Source organism: Electrophorus electricus, chromosome 15, assembly GCF_041902795.1.
Source record: "Electrophorus electricus isolate QZ-2024a chromosome 15, ASM4190279v1, whole genome shotgun sequence".
In the NCBI taxonomy this organism is placed as follows: domain Eukaryota; kingdom Metazoa; phylum Chordata; class Actinopteri; order Gymnotiformes; family Gymnotidae; genus Electrophorus; species Electrophorus electricus.
The window spans coordinates 1,583,941-1,610,028 of NC_137511.1; the positions used below are offsets into that span (position 1 = coordinate 1,583,941).

The 26,088-nt window shown below is 39.1% G+C and overlaps 2 protein-coding genes, 1 long non-coding RNA gene and 1 other non-coding gene across 12 annotated transcripts; 2 read left to right on the forward strand and 2 right to left on the reverse strand.

Annotated features, from left to right (window-relative positions):
- The first annotated feature begins 462 nt into the window (after positions 1-462).
- Positions 463-8,147, forward strand: mosmob (modulator of smoothened b). Of its 3 annotated transcripts, none has more exons than XR_014117158.1 (3): positions 463-1,016; positions 2,666-2,993; positions 6,705-6,806. XR_014117158.1 is itself a non-coding variant. In XM_027021664.3 (3 exons), the coding sequence occupies exons 1-3, from the start codon at positions 911-913 to the stop codon at positions 7,202-7,204; spliced, it is 504 nt and encodes a 167-aa protein (XP_026877465.1). In that variant the 5' UTR covers positions 463-910; the 3' UTR covers positions 7,205-8,147. The 3 variants fall into 3 exon arrangements, 1 of the variants encoding a protein (XP_026877465.1); XM_027021664.3 differs by lacking the exon at positions 2,666-2,993 and adding an exon at positions 7,020-8,147 and having other exon boundaries at positions 6,705-6,917; XR_014117157.1 differs by lacking the exon at positions 6,705-6,806 and having other exon boundaries at positions 2,666-3,241.
- LOC145651289 (uncharacterized) lies at positions 3,381-10,550 on the reverse strand. Its single transcript, XR_014117159.1, has 2 exons — positions 10,414-10,550; positions 3,381-4,067 (listed from the first exon to the last, which is right to left on the reverse strand). It is a non-coding gene; the product is annotated as an uncharacterized LOC145651289 (long non-coding RNA).
- trnal-uag (transfer RNA leucine (anticodon UAG)) lies at positions 8,618-8,699 on the reverse strand. The gene has a single exon. It is a non-coding gene; the product is annotated as a tRNA-Leu (tRNA).
- Positions 9,465-25,234, forward strand: eef2k (eukaryotic elongation factor 2 kinase). 7 transcript variants are annotated; one of them, XM_027021657.3, is made up of 20 exons: positions 9,465-9,589; positions 10,428-10,676; positions 11,385-11,450; positions 12,618-12,718; positions 13,414-13,474; positions 13,619-13,656; positions 15,039-15,210; positions 15,347-15,496; positions 15,594-15,726; positions 15,953-16,080; positions 16,283-16,481; positions 16,611-16,666; positions 16,780-16,857; positions 17,763-17,819; positions 18,004-18,063; positions 19,250-19,384; positions 19,583-19,771; positions 19,889-20,013; positions 21,045-21,223; positions 21,584-25,234. In XM_027021657.3, exons 1-20 carry the CDS (start codon positions 9,554-9,556, stop codon positions 21,691-21,693), a joined length of 2,322 nt encoding a protein of 773 aa, XP_026877458.3. In that variant the 5' UTR covers positions 9,465-9,553; the 3' UTR covers positions 21,694-25,234. The 7 variants fall into 7 exon arrangements, with proteins under 7 accessions (XP_026877458.3, XP_026877457.3, XP_026877456.3 ...); XM_027021656.3 differs by lacking the exon at positions 9,465-9,589 and adding an exon at positions 10,112-10,322 and having other exon boundaries at positions 16,286-16,481; XM_027021655.3 differs by lacking the exon at positions 9,465-9,589 and adding an exon at positions 10,115-10,322.
- Positions 25,235-26,088: the final 854 nt, after the last annotated feature.

Consider the following 26,088-nt stretch of genomic DNA (forward strand, 5'->3'; position numbering starts at 1 on the left):
GAAGGTGAGGCTGTAAAACCTAACGGCTCAAGGGAGAGGAACAGTCTTAGAATAAACATCATCTTTAGTCATCAAATAAATTGGTCAGTCAATAAACTTATAAACACTAAGATGAAGTCTTGCTCTGTTAATGGAATTGACCTTTGTGAACAACAGACACACAAGTTTAGAGGGCAACATTGTTTACTTTCTCAAGATACTTAACTTTCTGATTATTAGATATTTAATTAGTAATTAACTGAACGTTCCTGCTAGGTAAGTTAGTATTTATGTTTAATAAAATGTCTTAATAGACTGATATTTGAAGTTTGAGGGAAAAGAAGTCATGAGAACAAGATCAATTCTCGGCTCATTTCTGGTACATGTAGTAATGAAGCCTTCAGGGATTTTCCCCTCCTCCAAATCCCGTTGTTTTACTTTTAGCGAGTACAGTCTCGCGAGGAATGAGTAAGCCAATGTGGATGTGTTTTGGGAGGTTGGTGGAGCGCACCGTCTTGGAATCAACGGATACGCTCAACATTGTGTTTAAGCTTTTGCGAAATAACAAGGGATTTAAAGACGCATTTTACGTTCAAGACGACAAGAACCTTCATCCCGTATTAATTAATTCACGTCATAGGTTAAGAAGGGAACTATTGCTAACGGGGGCATGTTTTTTCCCTCCTTGTGATAACCTGAGAGCTAGTTTCGGCACAGTTTACATAGTGACCCCATAATCACTGAAGCTCTGTGGTATACCTGCAGTTGATTTCATACTCGCTGAGCCTTGTGTTGCATTCTTGACTGAGCTCGTTTGATTGCTCCGGGGTGTCGATGGTGATCTGAAAGCAACTAATGAGCCTCCAGCTGATAAGAAGAAAAAATTGCATCAAATTTCTACTAACTGTTTTGTAGAAGTAAGTAATGGAAAATGGATAAGCTCACCGTTATTTCCGGATGCATGTTCCTTGCCGCAGATATCTTTGCAATTGCCAGTGTCGCAAGTCAAGATTGGATAAGTGCTGGAGAAGCAGAAGGTAAGAATCTGTCTGTAAGATCACTAATTTAGCTTTCTTTATCTCATGTCCCATTCTTGCACCGAATAAATCAGTCTGGTTAGGGTCTGTCAAACTTAGGCCTAACTTACTTGACGCTCTGGGTCTCCCAAGGATCTGCATCCTTTACAGTAGTCTCAAACTGATTATTTAGAGGTATGCTATGTACTTTTTATCATGTCATTATCACTAGATCAGTCAAACTTAGGCCACTTAACAGTTTGTGCTTTGTGATAATCAGTGTGAATAAACTTTCTCTCTCTGTCTCTCTCTCTCATATATATATATATATATATATATATATATATATATATATATTCCAAAAGCAAAGGGCAGAACCCCAAATTTACACAGGTAAACCTAACCTATCACATTAAAACCTGCTATATCAAAGATATTTCTATTAATGATTTAGTACCTGCTTCACCTCTCTGATTGACCTTTTCCTCTGATGTTCAGGGCATTTTTTCCCTCTGGAATATACAGTACCCCCCACAATAATTTGCATAAATAATTTGGTAAAGATGAGTAAAAAGGGTTATAAGAAATTCACCCTTTGATGAATTATCTTGATCTCACGCTGATAAAATGAGAAGTACATTTATTTAAAAAACCCCAAGAAATACTTATTTTTAACAAAAATAAATATAACAAGCATTTTTCCATTTATATTGTACTTTCAGCAATACATGATGTCCTGTTTTACTGGGTTCTTTATGAAACAAAGGTCAGATTCTCATTCTTCAACATGGGAAACACAAGAGAACACAATTCAAATAAGGGAAAAGTGTGTGAACTTCATAAGTCTTCTTAATTGCTATAGAAATATCTGCTCACCTAAAAATGCCCATTTCTACACTTAAGAAAACAGTTTGCCTTGACAAGGGCCCAAGTTTATTTTGCCCTCCAGAACAGTGAGAGTGATGGTAAGAGAGGTAAAAATTCCCCAAGGATCACTGTTGGAACGTTACAGGAAAAGTAGCATCTTTTCTTGTAACATCTCTAAACTACATCTCCAAAACTACCATCAGATGCTACCTACTGCCAACAGATTATTTGGAAAGCATGCCAGGAAAAAACATTTACTGTCATCATATGACAAATGTAAGTGCCTGGTGTTTGCTAACCGCTACAGGGACTTGGGACTGGGACTGTATTGTGTGGTCAGATAAAATGAAAATTGACCTTTGTGCACAAGAGTGGACCAAGGACCCTGCAAGATCTGCAGAGATACTGTGAACAGGAATAGTTTCAAATTTTTCTTATTCTAACCTTATATGAGAAGATTCTTTCATTGACAAAGGGAGGTTGTACAACATATTAAATGCAGACGCCAATAATTGAGGCACAAGTGGTCAGGCGATATCAGATTCAGCCATGCCCTCATTAGGGCCATGTGATAAAGCTGAAAAATGTCTCACAATAAAATATTTCTTTTTAGTCAATATTGATAATTATTCATTATATCATTATTCAGTTATTCACAATTATTATTATTGTGTTTAATGATGAATCTAACAGGGTGCTCGTGGTTCCTTGAAAAGTATTAATTTGTCTGAAATGACATTTTACAGATTTAAAGAATTAGTAAATCTTGAAATTTTAAATTGCATCTTCTTATTTTGTTTCAGACATGTCTTTGCTGTCGGCAGACCAGAATTTTGGAAATGAATTTCATATGTCTAAGGTGGTTATATCTGAAAACTGCCCAGTGGAAATGACAAGCTGCATTGTGGTATTAAGAGAGTTGTTTGCGTGCGTAATGCTATGAAGGGAAGAAAAAGCCAAGAGAAGACAGCAAGGAAACACTGATTATGTGTCAAGCTTGTACAGCAGAGGTGAAATTCACAGCAATCAGCTGAAGTAGCCATTTATTACCATGACTTATTAACGTTTTTACTATTTTTGTTAGAAATGTGGATGTAATGTCAGCATCAGCATTTTGCACAGCTGTCGCAGGTAACTAGCTACTATTACGAATAACGTGTATTACTGATCAGGTCCCTCTAGGTGAGGGGAAAATCTGCGTGGATAGATTTTGTCTTTATCAGATCACATTTTTCAGTGTTCAATCTTGTTGGCATATACACTGACAAATGGTATTAGCTAGGTTAGCTAGCTAGCATTTTATAATTGTGTAGCTAGCTACATGTTTTGCGAATGTGGCTTGAATCCTCTCAGAAATCAGCTCGTTAAATACATTTGCTCAGAAATAATGAGGATAAAGGCATATTTTTGTACACATTAAATAAATAAAGCAAGTAGAATCAAACTGACCTAAATTAGTAAGTTGCAATAAATAAACATTAAAGAAAGTTGTATTAGTAAATAAAACATTACAAAATGTGTGCAGTATGAAGTGTTTTATAAACATAGAAAATCAGGATGCATGAGTATTTCTTTGCAAGTTGGCTCACTATTGGGTGTTATTATACAGCTCTGGAAAAATAATAAGAGACCACTACAAAATTATCAGTTTCTCTTGTTGTACAATTGATGGGTATGTGTTTGACCAGGCTGAGCAGTTTTGTTTTATTCTATAAACTACTGGCAACATTTCTTCCAAATTCCAGATAAAAATATTATATTTTAGAGCATGTTTTTTTTTTTTATGAAAATGACTAATGGTCAAAATAACAACAGTTACAGAAATTTCAGACCACAAATAATGCAAAGAAATCAAGCTCATATTCATTTATAAACAACACAGTACGAATATTTAAACTTAGGATGAGGCAAGAAATCAATATTTGGTGGAATAACCCTGATTTTTAATCACAGCTTTCATGCATCTTGGCATGTTTTCCACCAGTCTTTCACATTGCTGTTGGGTAACTTTACACTACTCCTGGCACAGAAATTCCAGGAGCTTGGCTTCGTTTGATGGCTTGTAACCATCCATCTTCCTCTTGATTACATTCCAGAGGTTTTCAATGGGGTTCAGGTCTGGAGATTGGGCTGGCCATGATGGGGTCTTGATCTGGTGGTCCCTCATCCACACTTTGATCTGGCTCTGTGACATGGAGCATTGCCCTGTTGAAAAAAACAGAGTTGGGGAACATTATCAGAGCATAGGGAAGCAAGTTTTCTTCCAGCAGTTTTATAAGTGGCTTGATTCATGTGTCTTTCCAGCCTTGCTGAAACACCCCCAGATCATTACAGATCCTGCACCAAATTTCATACTGGGACTCTGGCTTGTAGGCCTCTCCAGATATCCGTATAACCATTACACAACCAGGTGTTGGACAATGCTGAAAATTGCACTCATCAGAGAAGATGACCTTACTCCAGTCCTCTACGGTCCAATCCTTATGGTCTTTCGCAAACTTCAGTCTGGCTCTTCTTTGCTTCTCACTGATGAAGGGCTTTTTCCTACCTTTGCACGACTTCAGCCCAGCCTCCAGAAGCCTGTTTCGAACCGTCCTCGCTGTGTAGTTCACCCCAGCTGCTGCATGCCATTCTTTTTGTAGGTCACTTGACGTCTTCTTACGGTTAAGTGACATTCGAATGAAGTGGCGATCATCACGGTCGGCAGAGAGTCGTTTTCAACCTCTGCCAGTCTCTAGCTGTTGTTGTCCCATGTGTTTGCTGCTTGACCTTGTTCTTATGAACAAGATGGAAGCAAACTGATGCTCACTGTGTCTGTCTGTCAGTAAAGCTACAATTGAACCTTTCTTTTCAACTCTCTTGGCATGGTCTGTAGCTGTATTTTGACTACACTTACTTTTTGGGTAGTCCTAGCACTGCTTTTCCCATCCAGCTGGTTCTATAACAGGCGAACAGTGATGACAGCTGCAGTAGTTTTTATACTGTTTCTCGTTAGAACAGGATTTTGTTAAGGTGATCACCTATTCAGCATCTCATTAAGTAGAATGAGGTGTGTCTGTGAAGGAATTCAGCAAACACTTGAATGGAATGGCTGCTGTACATGTGGAGATGCTGATTTAAGAAAGAAATTTGAGTGGTCTCTTACTTCTTTTCTGGAGCTGTGTATTGGTAACAATAATAAATTTCTAATAAATTAGAAAAGCACAATTAAGACACACACACATATACACACACACACACACACACACACACACACAACTAATATATATATATAGAGAGAGAGAGAGAGAGAAGATGGATGGTCACAAGCCATCAAACAAAGCCAAGCTCCTGGAACACATACACACACAAAACAAAAAACAAACAAACAAAAAAATGTATATATAATGTTGTCATCCATTATTTCAGAAAATGCCTTGTTTCAATAGCTTCTACCTTGTCTGTTTTGATGTACTGAGCCTTGAATTGTAGATCGACCAAGATAGCCATGTATGCATATTTTTCATCGAGGTCTGCCATTATTTTGGTCTTTAATTCCTATGTCAGCTGAGTGCACCATTCATTAACAGTCATTTTGTTCTGAATAGCTATAGCACAGGCTTCACATATGACACTGTCTGTAGAGGATGTAATGCTTTGTGCATGAACTCTAGGACATCAGTGTCCCACCATGTTGGCACAAGGTCTTTCTCTCTCAATCCAGGACAGTGGCAATGGCCTTTTGTTGTTCCTGCACTCATGCCACAATCTTCTAATGTGAGCCCACCTGGTTGGAGACACAGTAGTGTTTGGGGAGATTGAGTTGTTCTCAAGCTCCCAGATCTGTGTTTTTTCCATGAATATGAACATGTTGCTACCACATTCAGCACATTGAATAGAAATTTGGAGGTATAAGCAACTTTAAACTGATATAGCAAGGTAAATCTATTAACAGTTGCAAAACATATAAGTAACTCTTAAATAATAGCTACTTTGCAAAATAACTTAATAGTAAAGATAAAAGGTGATGCATTAAAAAACAAACTGATATAAAAAGTTATTTTTATTATTGAAATTAAGAGTACAAAGGCTTGAAAATCTGTTTTACGTTTGTCTTAATTGCGCTTTTCTAATTTACTTATGGATAAAATATCCATTACTATTGCTGCCAATACAAGCCAAGAACCTGCCTTTGGAGGATTATGAAACTACTCAACGCCAATACCATACCTGGGGTTTGTCCATAAATCTAAAATATGCATATTCATTATGTACTTTCCTGGTAGTATGCATTTAATGCATTTAACTATAAATCATTCTATTGTACAATTTCCCTTTTGCTATTGATGATGTGACCATGGTACATATCGTTGTCGTTTTACTGCCAAAGCCTAGTCCTAGTCCATTATTTAAAATATCCTTGAGTTCCTGTCAGTGGCCTGTTACTGCAGAATCTTGTTCTTTGGGTCTGTTTCCATACCAACTGCCAGGCACAGAGGTCTTTGTTGATCCTCAGGGGCACTGCAGCAGGATGCCTGTCTTCAAATAAGAGCTTAGTAGACTTCAATCATGTGAACTCAGTCTATCCAGGGAATGTTTTTATGCAATGTTGACACTCCTGCGCACTTCAGGAAAGTGCAAGTGCCACAATAGCCAGAGGAGAACTATAAGTTACTAACAGGAAATTTGTTGCCTCTCATAAAAAATGTTATGGAAATACATGAAATGAATAGATTAATTAAAAACTGAAACATGGGAAATTGCTGATGCACACACTACAAAAGACTGCTTTAAGTCATATATAAAGCAACAGAGAGCAATCTTGAACTCCTGCGTGAATGTGTTGATGTATTTTAAATGCAGGTGCACTGACCATTGGCCTGGTTTGGCAGTGTCAGACCATTCACGGACGGGACAGGATATGCACACCACCAAGACTCCCCCTTGTGTGGGTCATCACTTTCTTCTTCATAATCATGGGCATCATCTCCCTGACCATCACTTGTGCCCTGCTGATGCTATCACACTGGCATCAGGACACAATGAAATATGCTCGTTGGATTGCTTTCACTGGAAGTAGGTAGTACTTCTGGCATGGTTTACTATGGTTTGAATTCTCTCACCATGCACTGTATGGTTAATTCTTTAAGTTGAACAATCTTCTCTTTTCTGTTACAGTGGTTCTATTTTGCATGGCTGCCCTTATATTTCCAACTGGATTTTACATCAATGAAATTGGAGGACAGCCTTATAAGTTACCCAACAATACTGTTGTGGGATCTTCGTATGTACTTTTTGTTTTATCAGTATTTTTTACAATTGTGGGACTACTCTTTGCTGGAAAAGTTTGTCTACCTGGCTGACAAATGCATATCACTGATATTTCTTTGTTGTAAGGGACAGAATTGTGCAAAGCTGTTGATGTTGTTGAACATTTTAAAGACCAAGATGGTGTTCGATTATATAGAGCCTTATCTGGAGCAGTGAGAACTGGTGAAGATGTTACTGGCTACTCTTTTCATAACTAAATAGATTAATGATATTTTCACTTTTCAAACTCCCAGCTATCAGTTGCTCACATGTAGCCCTTGATGTTAATAATATGATTGTTCACCCTGACTGAACTGCAAAATATGAAAAACTACAATGGTACAATGGCTGAGAAAGTCTATTTTATAACGTGGGTTCAGTTTACACTGAGATCTTACCGGGTGAATTAAGGATCACTTGGCTTCAGCGCCAGTGAATTTAGTTATTCCCGTCTAACAGCCTAACATGTCATTAATGACTTCACAAGTAGTGAAACAGACAAGGACTAACTTGGCTGTTAGTTCATTGATGAATCAGGTATGTAAATAGAGGTTTTCTGCTGCAGAATATGTGTCAGAGAATCGTTTTCTATCATTCTTCTAAATGTTATAAGAAAATAATTGTTTAAATTGCACTATACCTTTCTTTTGGACTTTTAAAGATAAAACCACAGGGAAAGTAATGATTCTTGAATATCTAAGAATGTGTTTTCAAGTCCTTTCAAGCAAAGATGCCAATGTTAGCTGCCTCCTCATGAATGTGTTTTCATGAATGTGTTTTCAAGTCCTTTCAAGCAAAGATGCCAATGTTAGCTGCCTCACATGATTCTTAGTAAGTTATTTATATCTCATCTCCCGTGACACCTGCGGTTTTATCCATCCATTTGTGAGTTTGAGTTGTATAGGAATTGGTCTGTTTCCTTAGCAACAGATAATATTCAGACTTTTTCAGAGATGGCTCCCTATTGTGGCATTTAATGAGGCTAAGAACTGAGGTAAAAATGCAGAGTACAATAATGTTTGACCTTTTGTTGTCTATATATGTTGCCTGCAGAAAATAATCTGCATTTTACAGCATGATGACAGAGCTAGAGTAATATAAATGTCCTGTAATTTCAGAAAGTGTAAATTGAAGTCCTTTCTGTTTTAAATATTATAAATAACAAGCTACTCCAAATGAAAAATGTATATAAAAAGTATCCCAGATGATTTCTATGTTAGATATCTTAATACTTACACCAGATATGTTATATTACAGCTGTCTGCATAAAACCTAAATTGATTACTGTCAGAATACTGGACAATATGATGGAATGGCAATATTTGCACACTGAAAATCCACAATTAAATTTAAATTTTGTCTGGTTAAAATCATATTACATGGAACTGTAATTTGTCTGTAACCATTTGTGTTTTACAAGTGTTGTGTAGTGTGTCACTAATAACCAAATAGGTTTGGGAGAAAAGTGGCAGCGGTGGGATTCGAACCCACGCCATCGAAATGACTGGAGCCTAAATCCAGCGCCTTAGACCACTCGGCCACGCTACCGCTCTTGAATTTGAACCTACATGAACTATAACTTATGAGCTTTTAAAGCATCATATCTTGCTATATCTTAAAAAAAACTTTGCAACTTCATGCGTTCGTGACTTGAGTTCTAACCATAGTCGAAGTTCCTCGCAACATGGTGGCTTCGTTCCTGCATCCAATTGTAGCGTGGCATAACTCCACAGAAGTTTTTGTGAGATATGGTTATCTATACAGCAACTCCATTTTTTGCGTTTATGTTTCAGCTGTGCCGCTAGCTAAGTCAGCCATTTAACATTGATCAATGTTGTTAGCTAACTATACTTTTCTTAATGTGAATTAAAGAATGCATGTAAAACGAGTTGGAATTCTTTCGGGAAATCAACTCAAATCAAACGAATTTCAAACGAATTCAGCTCTTTTCAAAACCTGTCGTGTAGCCTAATAAATAATTCCCTCAAAGGGGTAACCTGGACTTCTTGAACTTAGTTCACCACCGTCGGGTACCTATATTTTGCACGTGAAATTCAAGTTCAAATGTATTTATTCATCGCATTTTGCAACTCGACCAAAATTATATTTACCAATATAGGGATCCAGATTCTCTAAAGAGCAAGCCAGCGGACCAAACCTCCAGCGGGATCCCATGCTCCTGTGAATCTCGTAAGCTATTTATACACCCACGTTATACAGGTGTGCGAAGCCTACGGAGTACGTGCGAGCCGTGCGGACAGTGTGTACCCTGTAAGCGTGTTGTCGCGGTGGCGTATTGCGCTCGGTGCGACCCCTACTGGCCTGCTTGTGTCATTGCAACTTCCCCCACTAACCATGGGATACCTTGTATTGCTATTTTACATTGTGCCTTCTTGTAGTATATGTTATTTGGATTCTGGACAATAAAGAGCAGCGAGGCGAGTGAAATGCCACGGTGATTTATCTTAAGTAGTCTTCCAGATTTGCCAACGGTTGCAGCGCAAATACGACCAATCCTGTTTAGTATGAGGACTGTAATGGGAGGGCAGGGCTGTAATCGGACTAGTAGTACGCTAACCGAACCTACTGCTCAGTCGAGCTTCGTCAGTGTCAGGGATAGTCAGACAGGACAAGCTTAGAACATCGAGGTACGGTTATCCGTTTACAGACAGCAAAAACCTCGAGGGAAGCGACTAGCCCGCGCACGTTATGCCTTTCAGAGACTAGCGCGGTCCGTGTTTTAAGAAAAGGTGTGTGGCTGTGGTGTGGGCGTTTAACTGCTGACCTAGCTGAGCTAGCTAGCTAGCTGGCTGGCTAGATAGCGAAGCAGCGTTACACGGTGGCACGAAACTAACTATTATGTTGAATCTGCAAGCTGGTTATAAACACCCATGAGCGTTTGAACATGTTTTTGCAAGGTAACGCAAGCTGGCTTGCTAGCTCGCTAATTTTAGCGCGTCAGCTAATGGGTGGCTAGCTAGTTAGCCTAGCCCTCGTGCAGTGTTTTGACAGGACTGGTTAGCTAGTTTAGCTAGCGTTAATCTGTTTGAAATTACACTGGTTAAACTGAATAAACTGCGTAGATGCATGTTAGCGAAGATAGTTAATTTTTTTCTAACCAAGTTAAGCAATACTAGTCAGCAAGCTTGGTTAAAAATAATTTTAGCTAAGGTAAGGTTAAACAGTTCAGTTTACCAAATTTTGGAATTAATATCAACCACTGCAAAATCTGTCGGTCTATCTGTTTAACCTAATGTATTACCTTGCTTGTTTCAGCCCTTAACCCTGTACACCATGGCCGAGGAGGAGCTCATGTTTCGTATGGAGGAGGTTGGAAGCCTGAAGAGGTCTGGGTCTTTTGGGAATAACAGCTCGATTGATGATGATGATGAAGACGACTTTTACATTTGCCCCATCACCGATGACCCCATCCGTCCCGCTAAAGATATCTGTGACTACCATAAGACCATTGTCCACAACAGACAGCCCTCTAATTCGTTGCCTAAAAACTCTTTCACCTACAAGGTGAGTAGTAGTATTTCATAGATGTGCTTTGCTTGTATGCAAATAGGTTTAAATATAATGTTTTGATGACTGGCCCTCTGATCCGTCTTCTATAACAATTGAGTATTGATGATCTTTGATAAAATAGAGAATATTTCCGGGTTAGAAATAACTATATGGATCCTTCCGTTTACAGCAGTGTGATGCAAAATGTCCCATTATTTCAACCATTTTAGGATCATATTGAATAGTAATTGACAATTAGAAATGGCAAAATCTGCAATTTTAAAGAGCTACGATTCTTACGGTTCTGTGCAAATGATGGTACTTTTCCTGTAAATATTTCTCCCTTATATGGAGAAAGAGCCCTGCCTAAAACATGTGAGAGCATAGCAGCTGCTTCACTGAATCCCTCTTAAAGAACAAGAAGTGGTGTCACAGACATTCAAGTCTTTAATATACTTGCCTTAGCACACCATTCTGATCGTGAATCAGCTTCCTTTGTCCTTTTACTCCTTTTGATTGATTCTTTAACATTCTTGTGCAAGGAAAGCTAGTGTATGGAATTGCTCATCATCAAGCCAGTCGTTCAAGTTATGTAGGTGAATCATGTTTAAAAGTGGGAACAATTTTGATTTAAGGATGTCAACTTCTGTCCAGATGTAGCCAGTTTTAAAGCATACGTCTGTCTAACTGTCCATTGTATTTGCCCACCCACCTCCCATTCAGAACAAAAACGAAAAAGAGCAAGAGGTGCGATCGGTGAGGTTTGGTTCTTTAACTGAGAAAGGTCGGGTATGTGCAAAATTAAAATTAAATTTTTCTTGCCCCACTAAGCCAATTAGCTTCTCCCATCCTTATTAATTAATCCATTCTTGCTGTGGCTTTCCATATTTTGACATGCATTTCCTTGCCCTAGTAGTTTCTCTTTCTTTAAGTCACCTTTTTCCCCTACTGAGTATTTCAGCATTTTGCTTTCTGCCCAAAGCCAATCCCAAAGAAATTTATATGTTAAGTTATAAGCTATTAAGAAATGGGTAGTTATTACCAAAATGAAACTCCTGGCTTAATGGCTTTTATTTAAATATTTAGTAACTATAAGGTAATGCACCGTGTTACTGAGAATTAACAGAAACAAATGTACACACACACGCAATTTCTACTGGGATTACAGCTTGGTCAGCTGCTTTGCTGACTACATGTCTTTGTAGTACATAATGAGCTGTGTGCCTGTATACCTGTGAGTTCCTGATGTGATTTTGTGATTTCTAGATTGAATTCTTTGTATTTAGGGAACTCTTAATGGGAGATGATAAAGATTTAAATCCATGTAGTTCCTGTCAAGTGAAGATGGTCAAAATTGCTAAATATATGCTAGTCTGGCACGGTATTTAAGGTATGCTTGCTATTCCATAATTTAGGGTTACACTTAGGGTACTGTTGCCAGTGCTTCTTTTTTTGGAAACACCCTCATAAGTATGAAACATTACTGGCACTGTTTATCTGTCTTATTTTAATGGTGTAGTTTTATGTAGTCGTGAGATCTTGGACTACAGCCATGTATGCCAGCCCATAATTTCCAAATCACACAGTGCAAGCTAATGTCTGAAATATTTTTGTCATTTAAACACATTGGACCATTTAAGGAAACCAAACCACTGTCATTTAGATACGTTAGCATAATGTTGCTGTTCATTTATTTAGTATTTTTGCGGTTGATTTTAATGTTAATTGCATGCACTTTTGCCCTTGATTGGCATATCTTGCGCATTGCTTCCTGTGCCTGTTCATTCCTTTTTCGTTTAAGCCAGTTGTCTCTCTTTATGCATATGCTGTTGAAAACAGAAAAGGGATGGAGAGCATCATCCCCAGCTCATGCATATTGGTATGGGACTGTTTTGTGGGGGAGCTGCAGAAGCTTTAGCAGGACAATGAAAGCTGTGCGTTTATTTCCTGCCATAGGCCACTTGGAAGCATGCTATTGAGAAAGCAAGGGCTATGCCAGACCCCTGGGCTGAATTCCACTTGGAGGATGTTGGGACTGAGCCCTGCATTAGATACAGGTCTGTGGCTAAAATGCATTTTGCTTTGCCTTCACAAGAAAATGGCAGTGCTAGCCAGTTAGACACACTTCACCAAATGCATTTGTGTAGTAGCGCACACAACAGGGGCATGAGGTAGGAGTAGGGAAGGGAGGGATTCATGGGCTACTGTGCCCTTTCATGTGCTAATTTTAAAATGGTCTTAACTCGGTTCCCTTCCATCCCTGATGTACAGCCAATGGCTATGAGCCAGCGCAGACACAGACCCAATAGCAGGGACTGTGCCCTTTATGGAATGCTCCACATGGTACAAAGCATTCCACTGGCGATGTGCACAGTTACTTGTGTAAGTACAAGTCATGTGCGTTGTGCACGTATTTCACAGCAGGCCATGCTGCGAGTGCGTGTCCACGTCTTCGTCTGCAGGGCTGCTTAAGAGGCACTTATGTGGGGCTGTGACCCACATTATGTTCTTAGCCTGAAATGCTTTTTTTCACCAGCATAAGATGACAGTGTAGTTTAGTCTGAGAGAGGGAAAAACAGCTCACTGATACTTAACACTGATTGTTGAAGCTGAGATACAAAAATTTATTTAAAAAAGGGTATTAATTTAAAGCTAAAAACAGAAGAGTTTTCAGTTTTGTATTTCTAGCACATTTACATAATAGGAGCAGGCATCCTAACAGTCTAACTAAATACACCTTATCACCCTATAGATATAATGCCATTACAGGAGAATGGTCACAAGACCAAGTATTCATCAAGATGTCTTCTCAGGTATTTTGTTACCTTTGCACAGCACTTTTGTGTTATATACTCGTACCTTAAATGTCAAATGTGTATTTCACAGAGTAGTTATTTTTTCATTGTTCACTAATCTTAAACACAACCAATGAAAACTTTTTTTTTTTTTTTTTGCAGCCCTTTGGAAAAGGAGCCATGAGAGAGTGCTTTCGAGCGTAAGTGGTGTGAATGCCATTCTTGGAATATTTATCAGACTGCATTGCTTAAATGTCTGTTCAGGTGATAGTGATCTGCCTTGGGAGTGTGCTTTTCTGTTCTGGGTGAGGTGGGAAGAGGGTGAAATAAACATAACAGCCTTTAAGTATGTTCTTGTGCACTGATCTTTCAGCCAGTGTGCCTCTTCCTGTTAATAAGTTTATCCCAGGGTAAACCTACACAATTGGTGACATCACACAGCTGCAGGGATGCATCGTTAGCACTACTCTTTCCATGTATTGGACATAGATAATAGTTCTTTAGTCACCTCAGTTGGGTAATTTTTGTCCTCTAACAAATATAGCGTGTTGAGCATTAATGTTCACATCTGTGCTCTCATTGAGTGCCAGGAAATTGGAACTGTATCCTTGTGCTTTCATGCAGAGCTGATTTATAAATGTCATCAGGCAGCTCACTGATCCACTCAGCCATTGTGTTCAAGGTCAGATGTATGTAAAGTCACGTTTTCTAGGCGCAAGATATGAGCAACCTGAAACATGCAGCTTTTTAGGAACTCTCCCTCTGTAAACGGCTTCTCTGTTTTTGCAATGAGCTCGCTCACCACATAGCTCACCTCGACTGCTGAATAACTTTTTTTTTTTTTCTCAGTACAAACAGTTCTGTTGCAAGGGCAGATCTTTGCAAAGCTGAGCAACATGTCTCTCCCTCTCCTATCTCTCATAACCAGCATACCCATCTGGATGTTTACTGGTGTGATGGCACTTCAGATTGTATTTTTTAAGGATCACTACTTTCTCTGCTTTCTCTTTGCATGTCAGATGTAAATGGCAGTCACATTAAACTCATCAAAGATGTATTTGTTTTACCTTACCTTGAAACGGTCTGTGCTATTATGTTTTGAGAGTTTTGAAAGAGACATTTTTTCAAAAAAAAAAAATTTTAAACCATGAATGGTGAGCTAGCCCATGTGTGTACCAGGAGACATGCTGCCTGTTGGCTGTGTTTAATTACAGCCACTTTGTCTAGTCATGGGAGTGTTTGGTGATGGACCTTTTTAACCAAAATACTTTAGGTAAAATAAATAATAATAAAGTGGACTAGCTGGCTGGATTTAAACCTTAACACATGGGGCGCTGTCGCATGGACTGGGTATGGCCCGTGGGGCAGTAATTTGAGATCTCTGAATTAAACAGTATGTGGCAGCATTTGAATGAAACCTTTCACATCACATCTTTAGGGATTAATTTGGTTAGACTGTAATGGTGCATATTCTTAGACTTGTGTAAACAGACTCTGTCAGAGTGTGACTTCCCTATCGGGTTTTAACCAGCTCTTCACGCTTATCTGCAGCTCTGTGACAGTGTTTCCGTCCTCCTTGCAGAAAGAAATTGTCAAACTTCTCACATAGCAGCAACTGGAAGTCAGCGTCAAATTATGTGGCTAAGCGTTACATGGAGACCGTGGACAGAGATGTTTATTTTGAAGATGTCAGGTTACAGATGGAGGCTAAATTATGGGGTGAAGAGTTCAATCGCCACAGGCCTCCCAAACAGGTGCCCTATTTTATTTTTTTACTGAACTAGATTTTCCTCAGCGCTTTAGTTCTAAGCGAACATGTTTCCCTTTCTTGCTTTCTTCACCAAAAGCAAACTATTTGTTTATGTTTGGCTTCCTTCCATTCACTCTTAGGTTGACATTATGCAGATGTGCATTGTGGAAATGACCTCTCGGCCAGGGAAACCTCTGTTCCATCTGGAACACTATATAGAAGGGCAGTACATCAAGTACAATTCCAACTCTGGCTTTGTGAGAGACGACAACATGCGTCTCACACCTCAGGTATGTTCTTAAGATGCACCGTTGCAGATAACACCTAAGGTGGTTTGTGTTTCATCAGTACTACAAGCAGGTGTTGATTGGATCTCTGTGGTCTTAGGCATTTAGTCACTTCACGTTTGAGCGTTCAGGACATCAGTTGATCGTTGTTGACATTCAGGGAGTGGGTGACCTTTACACAGACCCGCAGATCCACACAGAGAAGGGCACTGACTTCGGTGATGGCAACTTGGGTACTTTTCGTTCTTATCTACATCCTTCCCTGTATTGTAAATGTTTGCTCAGTCACAGTTGTCTGTGGAACCCTGTTTCATATCTACAAAACAAGCTTTTTTATTATATCGTTACTCATGAGTCACTGAAAAAGTAAAAATGCAGAGGCAAATTCCGATTTGTTTTTATTGTTTTCTTTCTTCGTGTGTGTGTGTGTACATGCCTGTCTTTCTCTCTGTCTACAAGGTGTACGTGGCATGGCCCTGTTTTTCCACTCTCACCTGTGTAACAAGATCTGTAAGAGTATGGGTCTCACTCCATTCGACCTGTCCCCTGCTGAGACCAATCAACTGGACTGCACCAACAGACTTCTGGTGAGTCCCATATTACTCACTGTTCTTGCTGCCAACAGACCATCACAGCCATCCATCCGCTCAGAAACACTGTTGTCGTGCATTGCATTATAAAACATTACGTTCCTTTCAAAACTTTGGTCTAACAGTTATTCAAGATGCCCTTTTTAATGTTAGTCAACTTTTTGATTCACAGGTATTTATTCTGTTTATTTCTTCACAGCAGTCAGCTAAAACCGTGCTCCGCGGCTGTGAGGAACACTGTGGTTCTCCCAGGGTGCGGACAATCTCATCAAGCCGCATGCCTCCTCTCCTGACCCGCCTCTCCGAGACCTCCTCAGCTGACGAGAACCTCAGCGATGCAGAATCCATCCCCTGCTCCCCAATGAGCATGGGCTTCTCTGCAGGCCGCTCTCCCATGGGTAGGGAGTCTTGTGCATTCTAGCCATATACAACCTGCGCCTCTTAGTGGTAGATGAAGGAATGTGCCCAGAACCTTATTGATTTGAGGCTATAGCAATTGCTAACCCTTTTTAAAATATCTTCTTTAGGCTGGTCATTCATGAATGAAATGAATGAAGCAGACAGGAACAACACAGATCAAAAGGTGGGGGTGTGAAGCACCTGTGATAGTTTGGCAATTTATTAAACACATTAGTATTGATGCGAGAAGTAATGTCCTCAGGCTTGTTGAGTGAATCTGAAATGTTTTATTCCCAGGACTCAGAGAATGGAGGAGACAGTGGTTACCCTAGTGAAAGACGCAGTGAGGGAGACATGGTCGAACATAATGAAAGGGTATTTGTGTACCCTTTTTTCACCATTTACAATAAATTTACTTCGTATATGATATTTAATTTGTTGACCAGTGTATATTTCTGTTAAATGTCTTAAAGGAAATGGATGTAAAGTTCTTTAATGCAACAAAAAAATCTGCATGTTTCATGTTTGTGAAATGGTAGTTATAAAGTAAGGTACATGTTAAAAAAATACTTCCCATCGGCTTCTCAGTGTATAAAAAACTAAGTGAAATTGTGTTTAAAATACCACACCAATGCTTCCACTAATTATTCTCATAACAGCTGTGTTATTTCCTTCTTGTGCTAAGTCCTCACAAATGCATTTAAGCTTCTTGCTTTGCTGGGGATGGTTCACTACCACTGTATTGTTTTGTTGCTTTACACTGAATATGGTGTCTAGTGACGTGTCATTGCTTTCTACTGCAGTTGATGTGCTGCACAATGAGAGCTTCAGCATGTAAGCAAGCAAATTAGGCATAGGAGCACAGGTAACTGAAGTTAGTCTGACCTAAATAAATCTTATCAAGTTAAGGTAAATTATGACTTTGTGCTAAAACTGTTGAACACTTTTTAAAATGCTCATTCATCTTTTACACAATCAGAGGAGATCGTGTCCTTGAACTGTTTTTATGCTTGTTGTATGAGAGCATTTTGAACCCAAAACCAGATGAAGACTGCATCCTGCATAAACCTATGGGAAGTAAGTTTTTTGTGCCTTTTTATTAGTTTGATTTACTTCATAAGCAAAAATGTCAACCAAAAAATATCATCATTTCCAAGCTGTGGAACATGCAGAGAAATAATGTAATTTTCTTTTAAGCACCCGACTGGTAACAACTTCAATGAAAAAGACTGTTGGATTGTTAAAATACATGATGCCATGTGTCTTATATCACCACATAGGCTCGGCCTTCCTATAGCAGGCATTTCTCTGAATCAGATGAGGACAGCATTCGTCGGGTAAATACAATTAATGCAGTTCTCCGGTCTAACCATAACAATTAACCCAGAGTGCTGTCATCCCCTCTTATCTCTTGCTTCTCTTTTTTTCCCCTGATTTAATGTGTGGCTACCCTTATCTCCACCTACATTACCAATACTGTTTTAATGTTCATCAGCCTCACGCTCCTCTCACCTTCTTCAGAAAGCGGTGGTTAATGCCAGCAGGCCATCCTTTACTGTAAACAGCCCTGAATCTCAGACGGTGATTTCCTGCATGCACCACAGCTAGGCTTGCCCTCTGTCTTGAGCATCAGTTGTATTGGGTGAATCAACCAATTAAGGCAGGGTCCCCTCTAACATAGATCCAGCCCTCAAGTCTAACTTGGCTCCTGCCCAAAAATCTATCACAGCCTCTCTGGTGCCCTTATGCATGTTAAATTAATTAATTAAAATGTGCATTACCTTTCTGAAGATGCACCAAAAAGACTGCAAAGACTTTTTGCTTATGTACTTGATATTGGAGAGATTATATTTAGCTGTTGTTTGTTGTTGCATGGAAGCCTGGTCTGAATAATTTGTTTTATTAGAGGAATTTGGCTTTTTTATTTATTCAGATATACTTGATTATTTTTCAATTAAAAAAAAAAACCAAGCAAGCAATGCTGACAGATTTAGTCATTTTTATGTTTTAGATCAGCATGTATCAGATGCTCTTTAGAGACAGTTCCAACAGATCAGTTATCTAGTGTCATTCCTACAATTCTGGGTCTGTTTGGGAGATTTGTTTACAGTTAATGAAATTACGTATTTGTAATATTCTTTAAATGTAGTTTTTTAAATTAAATGTATTTATATTCTATGATTTCTGAGATCTGAAAAGGAACTAGCATTACAGTCATTACAAAGCATCTTTAGTGGCTCCGGTGCTCTTAGGAAATATGCAGATTTAATGCCTTAGGAACCCTTGGTGAAATTCAAAACGGACCTCATGAAGACTCTGTCAAATAAACATTAAATCCTCTCATCCTTCACACGTTCTTTGTTTTTGTTAACTTTATTGAATGAGTGTTTGTTTTTGTTGTTCTTGTTGTGTTTTTTTCCTGCACTGAATGAGCTAATTTTCCTGCCCTGCATGTGTATGAAGCTAGCCATGGCTTCCTTCCATTTGGCCACAGTGCACGGTTGCCTCCTGAAGCTCATCCTGTAGGGGTATAAGCCCCTCCCTCAGTGCCGCTAGTGCTTTATGTAGTAACTTGGGCAGTGGATTCTGACCTCTCCTACCAAATAAACTTCATCTAAGGACAGCACATGACCTAGCTTTGATTTGAACTTGACTTCCAGTAGTAGGGGTACTGTTCATTGTACTTGCACGAGTGTTATATAATGTTGTAATGTTATTTAAAAAACTGTGTATAGTATAACTAATATGCATGTTCTCTATCTGTCAGGTGACGGAGGAAAAGTGGAGTTTCTTTCATTCATCCCGAGCCCATATTCACCGACCTTCCTGTGTGGCAGTAGAGGTGGAGAGACTGAACTCTCAGTTTCTTGAAAGGAAAATCGGCAAATCTGTTCTGGGCAAGGTAGAGTCCTTTTCTCTCTCACAGGATTGCCAGTATTTACATTTGTTCAGGGCCTTGTTGTCTTGGTAATTTTGTTTGGAGTAACAATTTACACACATGCACACTCATTCATTCATTTGTGTTCCTGCAATGCCCACATCCTGACTCTGGATCCTCAGTCCCAAATGTCTGTATTAAACCCTGATTGCACAATATCAGGTTCATCTGGCCATGGTCCGGTACCATGAGGCCGGTCGATTCTGTGAGAAAGATGCCCAGTGGGACCAGGATTCTGCTATGTGTCACCTGGAGAGGGCTGCCATGTGTGGGGAGTTGGAGGCCATTGTTGCCCTTGGCCAGTGCTGCCTGCAGCTTCCCCATCACATTCTACCTGAGTTAAATGTAGAGGTACTTTACTGCTCATCTTTTACTTTAAGGCAGAAATGTTGCTGGCTTTCATGTGAGTTAATCTCTCCACTTCTGTCTCTGCCCTGCCCTTTAATACTCCTTGGATGGGGGCTACAGGACAGCGAGGAGAATAGGAGAAAAGGCTTCCATCTCCTACTTCAGGCAGCAGAGGCTGGAGACAGACCCAGTATGATCTTAGTGGCCAGAGCATTTGACACTGGTGTCAATCTCCCACCTGACAGGTGTGAAAGAACTGTCTCTGCTCATTTAAAAAAGTCTTTCCATGACCCAACTCAGACATACAATGTGCAAAGGTGCTGCATTACATTTTTCTGTAATGTGCACACCTGCGGCCCCTTCTCTTAACAATCCCAGGTACAGTGTATTCATACATGCCGGATAGAGTTTTACTGGAATGTGAGCAAGTTGCATCTAGGCAAATTGAGAGGAATTATTGTCAGTGCAGATATGTACAAGTATACACTAAAATGACATTCCTGTAGTACCACAGTACAACAAAACAGTAAAGGAGGAAGACCAGATGTTGAAGGTTGTTCAAAAACATTTAAGATATTATGACCTGCAAGTATCCATCAGATGCACTTATAGCATACATGAAGAAAGCAGTCACAGAGGTAGCAAATGTCTAAAGCTGTGTGTTGGAACACATGTATTGTAATATTCTTGGCACACTAACAGTCCTCATGATATAGGTGTTGATTTGATGTTAGTGGAAGTAAACTGTAAAGATAAAGGAGAATATAAGGATGCTATACCAATAATGGCCATCTAATGTCATGCTTTTATCTGGCTTTTTTTTCGTAATATTGCAGTGAACTTTACTGAGTTTTGCCCCAGCAAACTCCTGGATCAAGGCATACTTTTGGCTTGTGTTCATATGAGAGTAAAAGGATTAGCAGTAACTATCCACATAATGCAACAGGAGACTCAAGTTCAAGTTTGGGAAATGGTGGGGTTAGAGGTATATCCTAAAAACTAACCACTTCGTGTAAATAATTTTGCTGTAAATGCAGGTAACACTCATGGATTATGATGCATCTTGTATTTGAAAATCACTCAAACCCCCCCCCCCCCGGCCCCACACACACACACACACACACACACACACAAAAATACCCCATTACCTCATGTTATGCAAAACATGTCATAATTCATATAAAAGAGAGGAGTAGGAAACAGCTCAGTTGAGAAGTTTAAATTTAAGGCCATGAATTGTGTTTATTTTACTTTTGATTGTATTTATAATGTGCAGGACTCAGGACTGGGAGGAAGCAGTGCACTGGTATGACTGCGTCTTGAATATGACAGACTATGATGAGGGGGGAGAATTTGATGGTATGCAGGACGAACCACGCTACCTCCTTTTGGCCCGAGAGGCTGAGATGTTCCAAGAAGGTGCTTTTAACTTGACTGCAGATCCTCAGAGAGCAGGTAAGCTTCTAAGGTAATGGGAATCAGCCATACATCAGTACATGCAGATCCATTTCAAATTCTATACCTCCTAAATACCTTAATCGTAATATAAACAGACAGTCTTATTTAACCATGGAAACAAATGGAGCTAGTCCTCTAGCACTTTTCATATGCTTGTATCCATGCACATTCAATATAATGACTCTGGTCACATCATTAACCACCACAGTCCAAATTCTGTGAGAACCCATAGGGCCGCAGTCTGGATATTTAGACTGGGCATCGCCATCTAGTGGCTGAGGTAACCAGTATGAGTCAAGTGAGGTTTGCCACCAGCAGCATTCCTGTAAATGGCACGTTCTGTCACGTTTTCTGTAGGTGACTTGTTTACCGAGGCTGCCGATGCTGCAATGGAGGCAATGAAAGGCAGACTGGCTAATCAGTACTACATGAAGGCTGAGGAGGCCTGGTCTGCAATGGAGGCGTGAACAAACTGATTTTGTCTCCCAAGACTCTTGACATCTTGCATTTAACTTCTTGGGATGCGTTTACATGCTTTTACAACATGTTTTTAAAAGCTGTGATGTCTTTTTTAGGTAGCTGTTTTTAAAGGAACTGCAGATTTAATGTTTTTGTGAACAATAATATTTGTCATGCCAATGCAAGTAAAACTGGAAGCAAAATGAATGACCACCATCAAGCAGCAGTACACTTGTTACCTAGCAATGTCAGTGACCTCATTGATGATGCCCCTTTATTATTATTATTAGCTATGCCTATTGTGGTTTGCTGCAAGAAGTTGGACGCATTGCCAGAAGCTTTGCGATATAATGGTATAATTAGCAGACATTTTGCACAGCATTTTACACTTCAGATTTTTCATAACCCTTAAGTTCTAGGATGCAGAGGGGGAGTTTGAGGAAATTTTGCTATTAAGAAGGATAACCATGCATTTTAACTAAATTTATTTTCTTCAGTTTCATATTTGGTTGCTTATACTGCTATACTTGTATAACTAACAGTAGAAGCAAACAACATAATTCAACAAAGGTCTCAGTTGACCAGGTACAGTAAGTAGATGAATTAATCGGTGAATAATACCCATTAAAAGGCAAAAAAAAAAAAAAAAAATTTCAACAAAAGTGTACTTTTTGATTAAAACAGCCTATATCCCATCAGTCTGCCAACTAAATTATGGGTTTTACAAAGCAAGACACCATGGCTTCTTAGATAATTTGAGGCAAAATATGCCCCAATTATGCTATATTGTCACATTTATGACAAGAATTAACACTTATAGCAGAAAACTAAAGATAAACAAAATACAAATCAGTAAAGTGAGTTATGTAATGATATTGCTGTGTGACCTGCTGGAATTTAATCATCCTTGTGAATACTTTTCACTTGATAAGTGGTCATTAATTTTGCTCGTTTTACTTTAAATTGAAGTGATTTGTCATTAAAGACAAATTGGTGATTTTTGTTCATGGCACCAAATGGCTTTACAACAAAAATGATACAAATGTTAACTAATGGACTTGCTGTGAGTGGGACTTGTGATTGTGTGCACCTATGAATAAATATCTGCAGTGGTATAATATTTGTTTAGATGGCCAGGTCTGCTGCATTAACAACATTACTATAAACCCTAACGGGGGGGATTTTCTCAGTTCGAGAGATCCCAATCAGAACAAAGACCATAAAATGGCATTATGCACTGCCTGGCCAAAAAAGGTCACCACCTGGATTTAACTAAGCAAATAGGTAAGAGCCTCCCATTGGATAATTACTGTATGGGTGATTGTTTCAACTGGCAACAAGTTATTTAACCCTAACTAATGCAGTGACTAGCTTCTCATTTGTTAAACAACCATGTCAAAAGACACATCCTGTGGCTGTGGAAAAGATGTTAATCAGTTTCAGAAGGGTTAAATTATTGGCATGCAACAAGCAGAGAAAACATCTAATGAGATTGCTCAAACTACTAAAATCGTGTTAAGAACTGTCCAACGCACTGTTCAACAGTGGGGAAAAATCATCTTCGAGGAAGGAATGTGGTTGGGGGAAAATCTTGAATGATCGTGATCGGCGATCACTTAAACGTGTGGTGTGGTCAACTTGTAGAGAAACAACAGTTAGAACTCAGGGATATGTTTAATAGTGAAAGTAAGAGCATTTCTACACGCACAATGCGAAGGGAGCTAAAGGGATTGGGACTAAACGGCTATGTAGCCTTAAGAGAACCACTTGTCAGTGAGACTAACTGGCAAAAATGGCTTCAATTTGCTAGGGAGCATAAAGATTAGACTCTGGAGCAATGGGAGGAGGTCATGTGGTCTGATGAGTCCAGATTTACCCTGTTCCAGAGTGATGGGTGCATCAGGGTAAGAAGAGAGGCGGCTGAAGTGATGCACCCAACATGCCTAGTGCCTACCATACAAGCTTGTGGGAGCAGTGCTATGATCTGGGGATGCTGCAGTTGGTCAGGTCTAGGTTCAGCAATGTTATGTGCCCAAAGAGGTCAGATGACTATCTAAATATACTGAATGACCAGATTATTCCATCAATGGATTTTTCTTCCCTGATGGCACTGACATATTCCAAGATGACAATGCCAGGATTCATTGGGCACAAATTGTGAAAGAGTGGTTCAGGGAGCATGAGACATCATTTTCACACCTGGATTGGCCACCAGAGTCCAAACCTGAACCCCATTGAGAATCTTTGGGATGTGCTGGAGACGACTTTGCGCAATGGTCCAAATCTCCCATCATCAATACAAGGTTTTTTTGGGGAAAAAAATGTAACTCTGGACAGAAATAAATGTTCTGACATAGAGGCTTGTAGAAATGATGCCACAGCGATTGTGTGCCAAAATCAAAGCTAAAGGCAGTCCAACGAAATATTAGTGTGACCTTTTTTTGGGCCAGGCAGTGCATCTAGACTCAGATGGAGCATCTCAATATGTTTGGCAATTCTGTGCATCAGCACTCAGTCACGGCAGTTCTTATATGACACACAATGCAAACAAGCTGCAAGGGAAATTCCAGTTGCATGTAGAAGGCTGTGTTCAGAGATCCAGTGCCTTAAAACAGCCTATCAAAGTGAATGGTGCTGTAGCTCTGAGCTAATGAGTGTCTTGCTTTTTTAAAAAAAAATAGTTTTCTAACAAATGAATGCACACTCATAATAGTAATTTTACAAGTAAGTACATGACATGTATGGACCATTTTTTAAAATTAGCAACACCTTAATTCCCCCAAGGCAGGAAATGTTGTGCAACTTTGAGGCTGCTGATCAAATACACTGTCCAACATCACAGCAAATTAGACGTGTTCATATCTTACATGGTCAGAGGTATAGAGAACTCTCTTTGATTTCGATTAATTAAAAACAATTTACATTTGTGTTCTTGAATTTAGCTCTGGAAACAGGACTTTTTTTTAGTGAGGATAAAGTGAAATCTGGAATTTATCTTCAAAATCTAAAAGTATTAGGCTTCCCCATTGCAAAGGCACTATATGGGTTATTTTAACTGTGCTTGTTTCCCAGTAATTAAAATGACTGCATTCTAACTTAAAAGAAATCTAAATGACTACCTGTGCAACAATAATATACATTGTACAGTTCCTAGAACAACATGGCTTATATGGCACTTTCGATTGAATAGAATACAAGTTTCTGGTTTCATGACAAGATGAAGTGTGAAATAGATTCCATATGCAATCTGCCTCCAGATTAATCTCTTTGTATTTTTTCTAAATATATCATTTGCAACTCTTGGTAGAGTGTTCATACTGATGATTAAATATGATTAATCTTTACTGTCTTGGAAACTAGCAGATTTACTAGTGGTGGGCTAGGATCAAATATCTGTAATACACCTGTAATGTTAAGTACTTAATGCGTTATGCATGTGAAACAAAAATGGCTTTCCAAGTTGCATGAATGAAAAATTTTGAGTATGTAAGCTACTCTGTACACATTTTCCTTCTGAATTAACATATAGAATAAAATGTTTTAATTTAATGGTCATATGGTCTCTACTTAACTGTGTGCCTACTGAACAAGAATATGTATCATTTCCTGTCTTCTCGAGTGCTCTCAACATTCTCCAGGAGATAATGTAAAAAAAAAGAAGAAAGGATAGCTCTTTCCTGTTGTATCTTTTAAATAGTTAATTAAATAGTAGGCCTAATCACTAGTAGACTATAATAGCACCACATTATCCTGAGTAGACAGGAGAGCCTAGCCTGCATAATCATCATAAATAGGTGCGCAGAGGAAAATTAACTCACCTTACCTACAAGTAGTTTATAGAATGTTAGTTAAGTTCTTTATTTGCTTGCTCATGTCTTTGTGCAAAAAAACACCCATTCCTTTCCTTCATAACCTAACATAAAATACACGTTATTCATGTAGCAGTGGTCATAAATAGAACGATTGTAACGATCATATTTACATTTATGGCAATTAGCAAACGCTCTTATCCAGAGCGATTTACAAAAGTGCTTTGTCATTTACTCAGAATATATCCTCATTTTATGTCATTTTATATGTCATTATCCTCATATATCTTCAGAATATATCCCCATTTTATATGTTTATTTATACAGTGGAGCTGAATGAATCTGTGACCAAAAGTGCTCCGCTGTCTAGCCAGTAGATTATGGACGGGTTGTGAAGTATTATCGAGGATAGCCTTGACTTTGTCATCTGTCCTCATTTTAACCACAACCTCAAAACTGTCCAGAGAGCAGCCAAGGACTGAGCAGCCTTCTTGATCGGTTTGTTGAGCTTGTTTGTCTCTCGTCCTCTGATGCTACCTCCCCAACACACAACTGCAAAGAAGATATGACTCGCAACATCAGACTGGTAGAACA